Source organism: Rhynchophorus ferrugineus, unplaced genomic scaffold (genome assembly GCF_030347505.1).
Source record: "Rhynchophorus ferrugineus isolate W39M unplaced genomic scaffold, kcgeb_rfMv2 rfM3, whole genome shotgun sequence".
Lineage (NCBI taxonomy): Eukaryota > Metazoa > Arthropoda > Insecta > Coleoptera > Curculionidae > Rhynchophorus > Rhynchophorus ferrugineus.
In genome coordinates this window covers 59,025,246-59,038,376 of record NW_027472582.1, presented here as the reverse complement: position 1 = coordinate 59,038,376, position 13,131 = coordinate 59,025,246, and the positions used below count along the sequence as shown (strand labels likewise).

At 31.2% G+C, this 13,131-nt stretch overlaps 1 protein-coding gene across 2 annotated transcripts; it reads right to left on the bottom strand.

Moving 5' to 3' along the window:
• Positions 1–8,252: 8,252 nt before the first annotated feature.
• Positions 8,253–9,326, bottom strand: LOC143193193 (uncharacterized). Of its 2 annotated transcripts, XM_076399218.1 has the most exons (3): positions 9,161–9,326; positions 8,936–9,103; positions 8,253–8,833 (listed from the first exon to the last, which is right to left on the bottom strand). In XM_076399218.1, the coding sequence occupies exons 1-3, from the start codon at positions 9,210–9,212 to the stop codon at positions 8,352–8,354; spliced, it is 702 nt and encodes a 233-aa protein (XP_076255333.1). In that variant the 5' UTR covers positions 9,213–9,326; the 3' UTR covers positions 8,253–8,351. The 2 variants fall into 2 exon arrangements, with proteins under 2 accessions (XP_076255333.1, XP_076255332.1); XM_076399217.1 differs by having other exon boundaries at positions 8,936–9,326.
• Between the last annotated feature and the right edge of the window lie 3,805 nt (positions 9,327–13,131).

Genomic DNA, 13,131 nt, shown 5'->3' with positions numbered 1-13,131 from the left:
ACAACAATAACGAATAATTACAACTTTACCGCAAGAACCGAGTTTATTACTAGTTATTACGGCATTAACAAAGAATGAACAGGTTATTCAGATATTTTTATAGTGGTGGAATTTGGATATGGGTTTTTCTTTGGCCGGGACTCTATTCATATTAACGGCATGTCATAAAATTGTAACCGTTTTCAATCGACTTATTGCCTCCCGTCTGCACCCGACCGCTCAGTTGACCAAGCAAACTACAAACAAAAACAAATATTTCATAAGCCACAACATGATATCGGGTATGCCACCGGCACTACAATTTTAAGAAAAAATAGAAAACCCTTTCAATACAGGTACCGAAATTCTCAGTCTAAGTCCTAGGTCCAACCAAGGAAATTTGTGGTAGGCGTTCCCAACGAAAATGTCACTTATACAGTTGTAAATATTTGTGGTAAAATTATATTGTGAATTACAGGTAATTCTATCTTAGACATCACCATAATGTTCGGAAAAACCCTGGATAATAACCAAACAAATTTGTTAAAAACACAGAGGCATGACGCTGAATTTTATAGCATAAAACTGTCGATATAACTTTAGGAATTAACATTAGTGTTCATTAGAACTGTCTGCCAAGACAATTTATAAGTAAAGAGATATAGTTTATTTTGTTCGCGCTCTTCTCTATTATGAAATAGATTTTACTCATCAGTACATTAGCACTCGAACCTGCAAAACCTTAGTAGAAAGCTTACTTACGATTTAATATAAAAATTAAGTTAATTAACTAAAGATAAAATAATGTCAAACAGAAAAGCGCTTACTATTAAGTGCTTGTTTGTATTCTGAATTAATGCAAATAAGTATAAACTAACTTAAGAGGATTACGTAATAGTTTTGACGTTTTATTTCTGTTCGTTTATTAGAAGAAATCTGTTACCCAAGACCACCAAATTTTTCTAGGAACCTATGATGACCGATTGTTCAATTGATAGAGGCTGTAATCATGAAACGATCAAAATTGCATTGTCGACATACATTATCTTTGTTGTAAAGAAGCGTAAAGAGTAAATATGCTGTCTAAAGGAAGTAAAATATATTACTTGGATATACAATTATTAATTAATGGGTGGATTGGACCTCCAGGGGATACAAATACAAACAGGTGGTATTTAAAAGAGTTCAATGTAAATATATTCAAACGCAACCCTAACCTATAAACTATTGTAACTGTATACTAATTGTAGTTTTAAATCTTTCGATAATATTTGCATTAGATTTACTATGTTAAATTAAATCATATTTTATAACAGTATTTTTTTTAGCTATTTGATTTAAATTAGAATTTTGTTGTCAAAACCAAATTTAACTAAAACTCAGAGTTGATACGGCAATACACAATACAAAATAACTTTGGATAGACTTTATATCTACACCGATGCAAAATATATATGACTATAAAGTCATGCTTTACATTTAGCATTGCTGATCAGTAATAGTCACAAAATCATCCTTTTTCTTAACAACTCTCGGCCATGTATTTTCATAGATGTGAAGGATGCACTTTTGCAGCTAAATGGTAAAATGTCGCGCCCAACATACCGACCAGATATAGCGTATTCTGATTATTAGTTGCATAGATCGATGCTGCTTGCATTTGGCGGCAGTGTACATATTACATCTACGTGTTTTCCTTATCAAATGCCTTTTTAAGCGAAAAAGTTATTAGAGTAGATGTAAGTACCTAACATATTTGGTATTATATTGTATTGTGGGTTGCATTTTTAATTATTTTTGTATTTTAATAAAACATAATTTTAACGTAATATAAATTGGTATTTTATAAATTTCATACGTATTCTTTCCTTTAGATTCGGTACAATTTTATGGTCTTCAATAATGTAAGTAATTTTTGGATTTTGAGAACGAGCTCAGCTATATAGAGATAAATCAAATACTGTATAATATATTATATAATGAGTTGAATTTTCCCTAAAAAATGCGAATAATTAATGCCAAACGACCTATAATACTCGTATAGTATACCTTGTTGATAGTTTGACCTGGCAGAAGGAATTAATAATGAACAACACACCGATATTTACGTTTTTAATAATTTCTGACGAAACAATTTATACCTCTTATGATTTTTATAGGAAAGAACTTCTATGAGCCCACGTTAAGTAACAGGTCCAGTCCAGATAAACCCTCGTTGATAAAAAGAAGCCTTTAAAATATAGTAGTTAAATATAAAGAAGTCCTATACCGAAATAGGTTTAAAACAACAGTCATATGACCTTTTGAATATTTCCATACAATTTTTCGAAAATAATGGACAATGGAAATATTCAAATCGCCGACGAACAAATGGGGACCTTTATTGACATTAACAAAATATTTTGCATATATCAATAACCGTTTGATACAAAAGGTTACACGGCCTTTTTTTCGAATAAATAAACATGATGTTACAAAAAAATATTTTTATAATGGGCACTGATATGCATTGTTTTTTCGAAAACAAAATAGGATCGGATATGGCGCACACGTCACCGGCAACAATGGGAACAGTCCCATCGCAACAACTACGACACTAGGGGGAAAATAGAGGCTGATTTAATATGCATAAATAGAAAAATAAAGTTTTTTTTTGCATTAAAATTGAAACGCGCCAAAAGGACGGGATGTAAAATCGAAATGCAAAAATATGGAGGGGGACGAGACCGATGGTCCCTGTCCGAAGCCATGGGGGGTGGTGCAGATAAATATTTGATTTTTGAATGTTGACTTGTTCATTTTTTAATAGGAAAACAAACAGTGGACGATGCGAACGCTGGTTTTAAATAAATATTTAATATAGGGAAAAAATGTTTGTAAATATTTTCGTATACCCGATTCGAATGCCATTTTGATATGCAAACCATCCGAATTGTGATATCTAGTCAATTAATATTTATTTATTTCTATATGTGCAGATATATTAAAATATTTATAACTACTTGTAGAAACTGCACAAAATTGCATCAAAAAATATTTCCCGTGGAAATTGGGCGTAATTAAATTATTTTAAAATATACAAAGCTATTTTCTATTGGTTTATTTATTTTTTATGATATCTTTGTGTCTCAATTTTACCAATTAGAGTCGTTTATCTGAATCGGGCTTGGGCTTATCTATGGCTTCACCCGAAAGAAGGTAACCTAGCTTAAAGCGGTCGTCTATGGACTACGGTTCAGTATTACTGTGCAGAGTGGTTTGCACAATATTTTGACGGCGGCCCCTAGATGGTCAATATTATTGTACAATGTTTTAGTTTATGCAAAAACAAGTACTGTATAGAGGTGATATTCACGGTTGTGCAATATATTGCTCAATTGTGTGCACCGCTCAAACTTTCAATGTATATTGTGTGATAATATGGTTAGACTAGCTAATGACTTAGAGACCATTCGGTTTTACCTAGCCTGGTTACTGGCGTGACTAGGATGGTTATTACCAGTCGAATTTTACTCTACTGCCTAAATATATTTACAATTACAGTAAAGGCTCCACATTAGATGGAGTGTTCAATTGTCTTAACCGCTTCGGTAGTTTCATTACTCCACAATTAAACTTGTTTTAATTTGGTTTTGATTTGTTCAACTCTAACTTTATTTATTTATGAGAAACAATTTCATTTCATTTTCCATTTCGTATTTAACATTAAATTATCATGAAATTAAATAAATATATAGAGATCATTGATGTAATATCAGTCTTAAGAATTGCTCATGAATGTAATTGAATGATGTCAAATACCAGAGGGACGTTGATCAAGGAATAATTATATATAATTTTAAATTGTAGAATTTGCAACTTAATTGATTATCGTGATGCCTTTTGAGCTTATTTTCGAGACACAGGCTATAAAGCCAACCAGATAATAAATCACACACATAGTCATCTATTTTCACTAATTTAAATATATTGAAAATGTAAATATACTACGTTATTTGCCAGTTGTAATAATGCTTAAGTAAATTAGTTGATGTCATTTTGTCGATAATGTTACTTTATCACATCCAGGTTATAAAGGTTACTCAAACTATTCAGTTATACGAATATTGTTCATTACTGAAAATTACTACTGTCTTTTGTTATACGGGAGTCAACAACTCATGATTAAACAATTTGAGTAGCTCAATTAATATGGAAATATTTATTATATTTCTGCGCCTTACGCAAGTTTGAACAACATTAGTTAGTTCTAAAATGAATAATATATCTTTATATATTCGAGATATACAAGGTCTGTTATTTATGTATTGGGAGTTAGTACTATTTTACAATTAGTACAATTAGCACCATATTATTGAACATAACCTTCTATAAATGAACCTTGAAAATGTTGTATGGCTGAACGATATTTGTGTTGATTACAGTAACTTGAAAATTCATCTCGGATAACAAATGAAATTAATCCATTCGAGAATTTTTAACGTAAATTATCAAGAGACGGGTGTATCGATGAACTTAATTCTTTATAGGGTGACAAAGCGTAAAAAAAACTAGTATGATGAATTCAATCATCGCCAAAACTCACTCTAAAGCAAAACAAGTTATTGTATCCGAAAAGGCATATCGGTAGATTAAGGAATCTTGGGGCACTTTTATGACAAACACTAATAATATAATAATATAAACACTAACATATGCTACAATATACAAGGAGATACTAAACCAATTATCATGAAACAAAATATAAATCGACTAAGAAATTCCAAAACCAGCCAAACCAAAGAAAAGTTGTTCATGGAGGAAAGATTACATTCGAATTGTTTCCTGTTTTCTTGACACCATTGGACACTTAGTGACAGTGGCATTGCAGTAACATTAACATTAAATGGTCGATTATGAATGGTATACAAAGATTTATTTGTCAAGCCTCTTCAGAGAAATCGTCGAAGAAGGAGTGAATCATGCTTCATCACGGCAATGAAATCCTTCATACATTGCCTCAAACAATAGTATTTTTGATCAGGCCAAAAAAACTACGTGATCAACGATTAACTGTTCCTGAAAAAGAAATTCATGCGCTCAAAACAAGTATTCTGCAGATACTTCAATAAACGTGGAAAAGTGTTATTAACAAAACATTGAAAATTGTAGTGATTTCTACGGACAATATTATGAAATAAAATATTTTTGATACTCAGTATTTTCTTAATAATTATTATTAACAGAAACATAAATAGATTTAATATAAATTAAATTTTGGTCATATGTGGATAATTTTCACGGTCATCTCTTTTTGCTATTAGAATTTCTTGGTTCAAATACCTAATTTTGTATAGAAACAACATAACACATTTTATAATAAAAATATGTAACTATAACAAAAGAGTATCTGAAAATAAATACTCTTGTTTCTACAGAATAACAGAAGATGTATAGATTCGTTTCTTCACACAAATGTTCTATATATTTATATTAATGTGAAAGGGATCTAGGAACCATGTTCCAGTGACATTAGTAATCAACCAGGGTAAAATCGGATTCCTTTGGGATGGTTTCTAAGTCACTGGACAGTGTGTAAGTGTAATGCCGAGAACCGTAGTTCGGAGCCCACAGTAAGTAGTAAGTTTAGTCATGATAAAAGTATTAAAAAGTAGACTGCAAAACAATTAAAAAACTGACAATACCATTCATAATGTAGTACAGAATCGAATAAAATTCTAACGTATTCAATCAATTTCATTAGTACGCTGACTCCGAGACAAACCTCATAATCGATCTGAAACAGAAAGCTACCGCAAACAGTTCTTAATTTGATTCCGGATAAGCCTTCAACAAACTTCAAACAGTGCCAGGCATAGTGTTACAACTGTGCATGGTTGATCTTGTTTAGTTACTGCCGTGTAAAACAGCTGATGCCGTGTTAGCTATGTTTGCGTACGTAACGATGAGATGACAAACCATGTATAACTAGAATGTACAATTAAAGTTAATAAAGCGCCACTGTTCAGTCTGAATAGTACAAGAAGCATCCTTGATAATAGCGAATGATATTAATACTTTTAATTTTTTTTACATTAGTTATTAATTTATTAATTTATTATTATACAGCTTATTCAACAAGCAAGTAGCTTATATATATTAAGAGTAGAAGTAAATATTAATGTTTCATAATAATATAATCGACGTATTACTTAGATTTTAATTTAAATTACGTTCAAAAACAATAATAGAATTTTTAGTAAAAATAGAGGTACATTCGATATATATGGTATAGATAATAGAGATAAGAAGAGATAAGATAAGAAGATAAGAGATAAGAAGTTTCATAGAATCTGTAGGATTCACTAGTTATATGTAATAAGTTTTAGGTTTCAAAAAACTCAAAGAGAAGATGGTTTCGATTTAGTCAACAAGTATTTTATGCATCTCTTCGTCACTACAGATAAACATGGACATTGGTAGAACATAACTTTTAAAATGAATATTTTATTATAAATACTAGCTGACCCGACAGACTTCGTCCTGTCAAAAAGATTTGTAATGTGGCAGTTTTTGTGCCTACGTATTTTAAAAAATTCTCCTGAACAGAACCATCACCCTGGTGATAGGGCGTTGTGAATAAAAAATAATTAAATAAAACATATATAGGGATTGAAAAGTAAGTAATCGCTTTATTGTTAATCATGTGAATCATAATTATTATTATTATTATCATTATATTGCTTTGTGGTATACGATGTTTTTTGTTTGATTACCTGGCGCATAGATAAACAAATCTGATGGTTTTCCAACACGGGAACAGGCAACATACAATTGACCATGTGAGAAACATGGGTTTTCTAGATTAATACCACAAACACTTAATGATTGCCCCTGGGACTTGTTTATAGTCATAGCAAAAGCAAGCCGTCAACATGTCTATAGGAAATTTGCCATTACCAATGTCAATGAGTTGTTTAGAGAATATGTTTCCAGATTGGTCATTTTGCAACTCGACACGCATATTCTTGCTTAAATGAAGTACTTTAACATGTTTCCACAAATTGGAGGACTTTAGACATGCATTGAGTTCATCAGATGGCGTTGATCGTGGAATCACTGGCAATGTTTGACGAAAATCTCCTGCTAATAAAATCATTGCACCACCAAATCGGTTATTATTGCTACGTAGATCTTTTAAGGTTCTGTCTAAAGCCTCCAAAGATTTTTTATGTGCCATCGTGCATTCATCCCAAACAATCAATTTACATTGCTGCAAAACCTTTGCCATTGCAGAGTTCTTCGAAACGTTGCAGGTTGGAGTTTCATTGCTTTGCATATTTAATGGCAATTTTAGTGCTGAATGGGCTGTTCGACCACCTTCAAGCAAAGTTGCTGCGATTCCCGACGAAGCGAGTGCAAGTGCAATTTTATTTTGTGAGCGAATTGTTGCTAATATTAATGAAATAAAAAAAGTTTTTCCTGTACCACCAGGTGCATCTAAGAAATAAATCCCTCCAGTTTCATCATTTGTTACTTTCATAAGAGTTTCAAATACATACTTCTGTTGTTCATTTAACAGTGGAAGATTTGTTTGAATTTATTCTTTCAAAGCGTTGAGATCATACAGTCTTTCTCGATGCAACTCTTGGTTAAAAGCGTCATGCATTGGACGATTGGGCGCGGTCAGGCCTAATTGAATTAATAGTTTGTTTGACATTATCAAGCACGTGTCCTCAATTGAAATCAATGCTTCATTGTAAATTTCTTCACTGATTTGTATATTTGGATTTCCCATTCTATTCCGTATTTGATACAAAATATCATCACACATATAATCTTTGTACTTCATCCACAAATCAATTGGGTTTGATGGGAAGCATGTAGATATGATTATAGAAAACAATGTTCGTATTTGATGAGTGTGTGATGATATTACAGCATCATTGAGAGTTTGATCCCAATGAGCGTCATTTTCAAGCAATTGCAAACGTTGACAGGCTTCTCTGTAGGATCCACACAATTCACCATCAACAGTTCGTAACTGTTGGAATGATGTTGGGCCACGTACATTGACTAATAGCAGTCGTAAATAAAAACATTCATCATTGCTTGGATGTACTGAATAAATCCGGCCAATCGCATCGGTGGAATATACATCTGTATATCCTGGAACTGGTTTTCCTTGTTTCCGTCGTATAAATCTCCTTGAGGATTGATTCCAGGTATAATATTTTGGCATTTCAGAATATAGCAATGTTTGTGCGAAATCATCGTTTTGGCATGTCTCAAAAAAACTGGTTAATGTAGTAGATGGTGGCTGAGCAGCTCTTTGTACTGCGTTCTGTGCTGTAAAATACACTCTTTGTCCATTTTCTAAATGCACAGCTAAGTTAGATTAAAGATTTCAACTTTTGTCTAAAGACTCTGGCTGTAATATCATGACGATCAATGGATGATTTCCCAGGTAATAACTCCTGCTTAATTTCTATCCATTGCGGATTGAATGTAAATGTGATGAACAAATCTGCTGTACCATAATGACGAACATACGACATGGCATCTTGAGCATATTCGTGCATATGCCGAGGGCTTCCGATGTATGTTGCTGGAAGAATAGTCATCCGACCGACATTCTGTGCATTTCCATCAGTATTAATCGCATCTCGAAGGTGAATATACTCTTCAGATCGGAGTTTGGTTTGATTCAACCTGATGAATGTTAATCTCTCCGTTTCAATTTTAACATACATGTCATCAACATATTTGTGATATAATCGCCGACATTTCAATATGCGATTATCTGCATTTTCCCGAATCATTAGGCGGTATGAATAATAGTTCATTGAACTGACTTTTTTGTTGGTTTCAGAACCTGTAAACAGATTTTGTTTTAATAACATTCAAATATAAAATTAAAATACATAATATAGTGACTGAGATATTATCGCCATAGCTAAACTAATATTTTAGTTACCTGTAATGGGATTTATCATTTTTATTGATAAATCGTAGCCATCTTCACCTTGCCAAAATATAATGGGATATTGCAGTGCATCATATGAGCGGTGTGTTTCCTTTATAGGTTGTAATTGAAAATTCCGACGATGTAAAACAATATCACGGGATTCCAAGTTTTCTCCAACTACAACGATAGCAACTTCATCAATAGTTGGTGCATTAAAACGTCTTGTATGTTGACCTGCAGGTGTTTTATCAGCTCTGATTACAATTTTGTGATTATCGGATGGCATCAGATCCAGGGCAGTTTTAAACAATATAATCAATTGATTGTGTTGATGAAATAAAGTTTGTAATTGTTCTACAATAGACCTTTTTACTAAATTGTTATGTGCACAACGCAGATCAATTTCTTGTGGTGAATTGCCCATAAAATAAATTTGCAGGAATTTGTTGTCGCTATCTGACACTGGTAACAGTGAACCTGCTCTGTGATATATTTGCCCATGTATCTGTAAATAAAAAAAATATTATGGTGTGGTATAAATTAATGGATTGTCAATGATCAAACTTAAATAATATTTGATCTTAAAAAGTATATATTTAGTTTTAACTAATATCTATCAAATATAAAATATAATAAAAGTGTCACTGAAACTGAATCACCATATAATATGATGACTAAGTGATATATTTCGTAATTATTAAGAAATTGAAGATTAGTAACACATCTTAACTTTGGTGACAGAAAATTTTGTTCGCTAAAATAATTATGAGTAACTGCTATAATACATACCTTGAAAGTTGGCATAAAATTTTCCCGAACTGCATTTGTTGCCCCAAATGAAGTCATTTGAAAGCAATTGTTATATTGTTGAATATGTGTCAAAAAGTGTATAGAATCTGTTCCTATTCCTGAAACCAATGAGTACAATGGTTCTGGTGGTGGATCCAATTGTATCAATTTCACTTTACCATTTGCGCAACACAATCCATTGGCTTCGTTTTTGTATTTTAATGCCTTACAGTGTGAGCAAACCAAGTTCATAGAACCAATAACAACACATTGGTAGTTACTGTAGTCAATTGACACATCGTAACTGAAAGCAGCTGGATTCAAACTTGCGCGATTATTAGTTGAATGTCGCGCTCGCGCTTCACGCGAATCAAATATAAATTATTTTTTCACTAATCACGAACTAAACAAACACTAACTAACTAAACACTCTGCACAAAACACGATATACGAATTTGTTTCGTGTATCACTTGACAATTCATCTGTCATCTGTCAAAAGTCATCTGTAACAGACAACTTTTTTTTTTAAATTTGATATGACTTGAACTCAAATCCTTTTAAGCCGTACAAATTGTTTTATTTATTTAAAATTTGAATTAAATTTTAAACAAATAAAAAATTTTAAATAAATAAAACAATTCGTACGGATTAAAAGGATTTGAGTTCAAGTCATATCAAATTTAAAAAAAAAAAGTTGTCTGTTACAGATGACTTTTGACAGATGACAGATGAATTGTCAACTGATACACGAAACAAATTCAAACAAAAAGGGCTATTTTTAGGGTTTTTCCAGCAATAATTCTAATTTTTCTCGCCGTAAAAACCATCCCTGAACTTCAACGAACATTTTAAAAAAAGATTTGGCCAAATTGGTCCAGGCGTTGTTGAGTTATGCGCTTAGGAACATATTTTGAGATTCATTTTTATATATAAGATTGATGATAAAATATCATGACCAAATCTGGTTAAACCGTCACAAACAACTTCAGGGTCCAGATTAATGTAGAATAAAATCTATTTGTTGTAAATGCAAAGCTTATTCTAAAGAATTATGTATATGTCCAGTCATTATTTTTTCTTACACCACTTGAATTTTAGGCAGCAATAAATATACTTATGAATATTCTCATTATATTCATAAAAATTGATATGCTCCTCATCCCATCGTTGGACATGATGACAGCGACTAAGATCTACAAATACATTATCTTATTACAATAATGTAGGATAGAGAAATTTTAAATAAATAAATATATATTAAAATATTAAAATAAATTTGTTCTAAGTTAGAAGTGTGATACTGATATTTTAGTAGAAAAAAAGGCACAAATAATTACAATTCGCTCTATTAAGTGAAATACGAATTTAAAAAGAGTGAGGTATATTTTTCAGTCAGCCTATTTCTTTTCCTATTTTTCTTTCTTTATTTCTGTCTCCTATCTTTAGTCAGACCTAACAGTCATTAGTCATTAGTAGCACTATTTAGCTTATATTTTATGGTTATAAAAAATTGTTCTACTAACAGCATAGGAATTTATTAACGCAAATTATTAATTTTTTCCCCAGAATCGACACGCTGAAGATATTAACACTATTTGGGTCAGCTACAGACGCCATAATATAAGATAATTTATATAATATATAAATTGTGATGAAGGAAATTATTTCTACTATTTTGGTATATTTCACACCTTCGCGACAGCCACATAGTAGTAATTTAGTTGTACAAAGAGTAATGTTAAACTTATGACATAGAAAAGTGGAGCGAGTATTCCAGAAACCCTGGCTGGAAAATGAAGTACTATTGGTATTACACTTCTTTCTTCTTTTGGAGAAGTAACTTAAATTCAGCTTCAATTTTCATTGATGAAGGACTATGCTGTTTTTAACCTAGATAAATCTTTCCTTTTTTAGAATATATTTTCGGTATATCTGTAATATGCGCCACTGATATTAGTTGGTGTTGGGACTGAATAGTGTAACGAATGAGGTATAGAGTTAGGGGTTTGGTTTGTGCTGTGATAGATAGGAGCTTCTTTCTGAAAAAGGATTTGGTTGATTGAAAGTAAGAAATAGAATGGAAGAATTTGCTCATTAAAATCATTTAACCATTTAAAGAATATTAGGAACAGTTGAAATTGTAATTTCGCACAAATACTTGTACTGAAAAAAAATCTGTTCTCATTTTTAATTTGATAATATTATTAATAATATCTAACAAAAACTGTTTCGAAATTTCAATACCTATAAAACATCTATTTAATGAATATCATAAATGCGTAGGAATCAATATTTGTACTTAGTTACATGCTCGAAAGAAACGAAAACACAAATAGGTCAATTGCTGGAGTACAATCATAAACAATCCCGTACTAACACGATAAAATTACAAGAGCCGTCAGGTAATACGCTGAAACGCTTGAAAAAATAAGTGAACTAAGATTATAATCAAAATCGCCGTAATTCTCTAATTTTTATGATTAATACAACAAGAGTGCTTCAAGTAATGAGTGGGATTAATGCGATATTGTTATTGTTTTATTATCACTTAATAGTCTGGCTCTGGTGATAAATTCATTTAGAACTGGACATAACCGTGTAAGATTGCGACTTATATGGCAGGACACTTTTAATTTTCGTCAATTTACATGCGCTCACAATATATCTATTTTATAAAACAGCTTGAACAGCTAGATTACCAGCTCCAATACGTTGATATGATGCCTGAACTCATAAATTCAAACTTCATGTTCACATAATTTACATTTATTTCCCATCTAGAAAAACATTTTACAAATTATTTTGTTGTAATGATTTATTGGAATTAATTTTTTGGTTAAGCAGAAGTATTGTTCCTCTATATTTTAGCTTTTTTCTAGGGTTTCAGTATTCATACTGCAAAAGTATATTATATATTTGATATATTTTAATGGGTATGCTCATTAGCTTAAATCTAAATATCCAGAAGACTTTGGTAAAGAATATTTTTAGTAAAAATTGGTCTGAAAGTAATAAAATATTTAGTTCAAAATTGTCATAATTGAGTCCGTATTAGGTGCCTAAATTTACAATGAATATAACCACTTAACCGATAAATAATGTAAAATATAACGTTAAAATACAAGGAAAAAAGAAACACATGTATTTGTTCATTTCGAAATCACCATTATGCTAAATAAAACCCATATACAATTATATTTTCAGAAATTTTTAATAAGCTACGTGAATACATTTTATGTAGTATTTTCCTATGTATTTGCTTTAGGTTTCATTAATTTATTCTTGATTCTAACTGTTATTCATATAACATTAGATATTCATATATAATAGATGTTAATGTTATTCGGTCAGTATACAATATATAAAGACACTGGTGTACACTATATTACAATATAGCGTTTAGTTTATAAATTAC

Bases quoted from the DNA above. Each gene is read 5' to 3' on its own strand.
- LOC143193193 (XM_076399217.1), bottom strand. From the start codon at position 9,212: ATGCCATCCGATAATCACAAAATTGTAATCAGAGCTGATAAAACACCT. The intron at 8,834-8,935 runs GTAACTAAAATA...ATCTGTTTACAG, and splicing joins AATGATAAATCCCATTACAG to GTTCTGAAACCAACAAAAAA.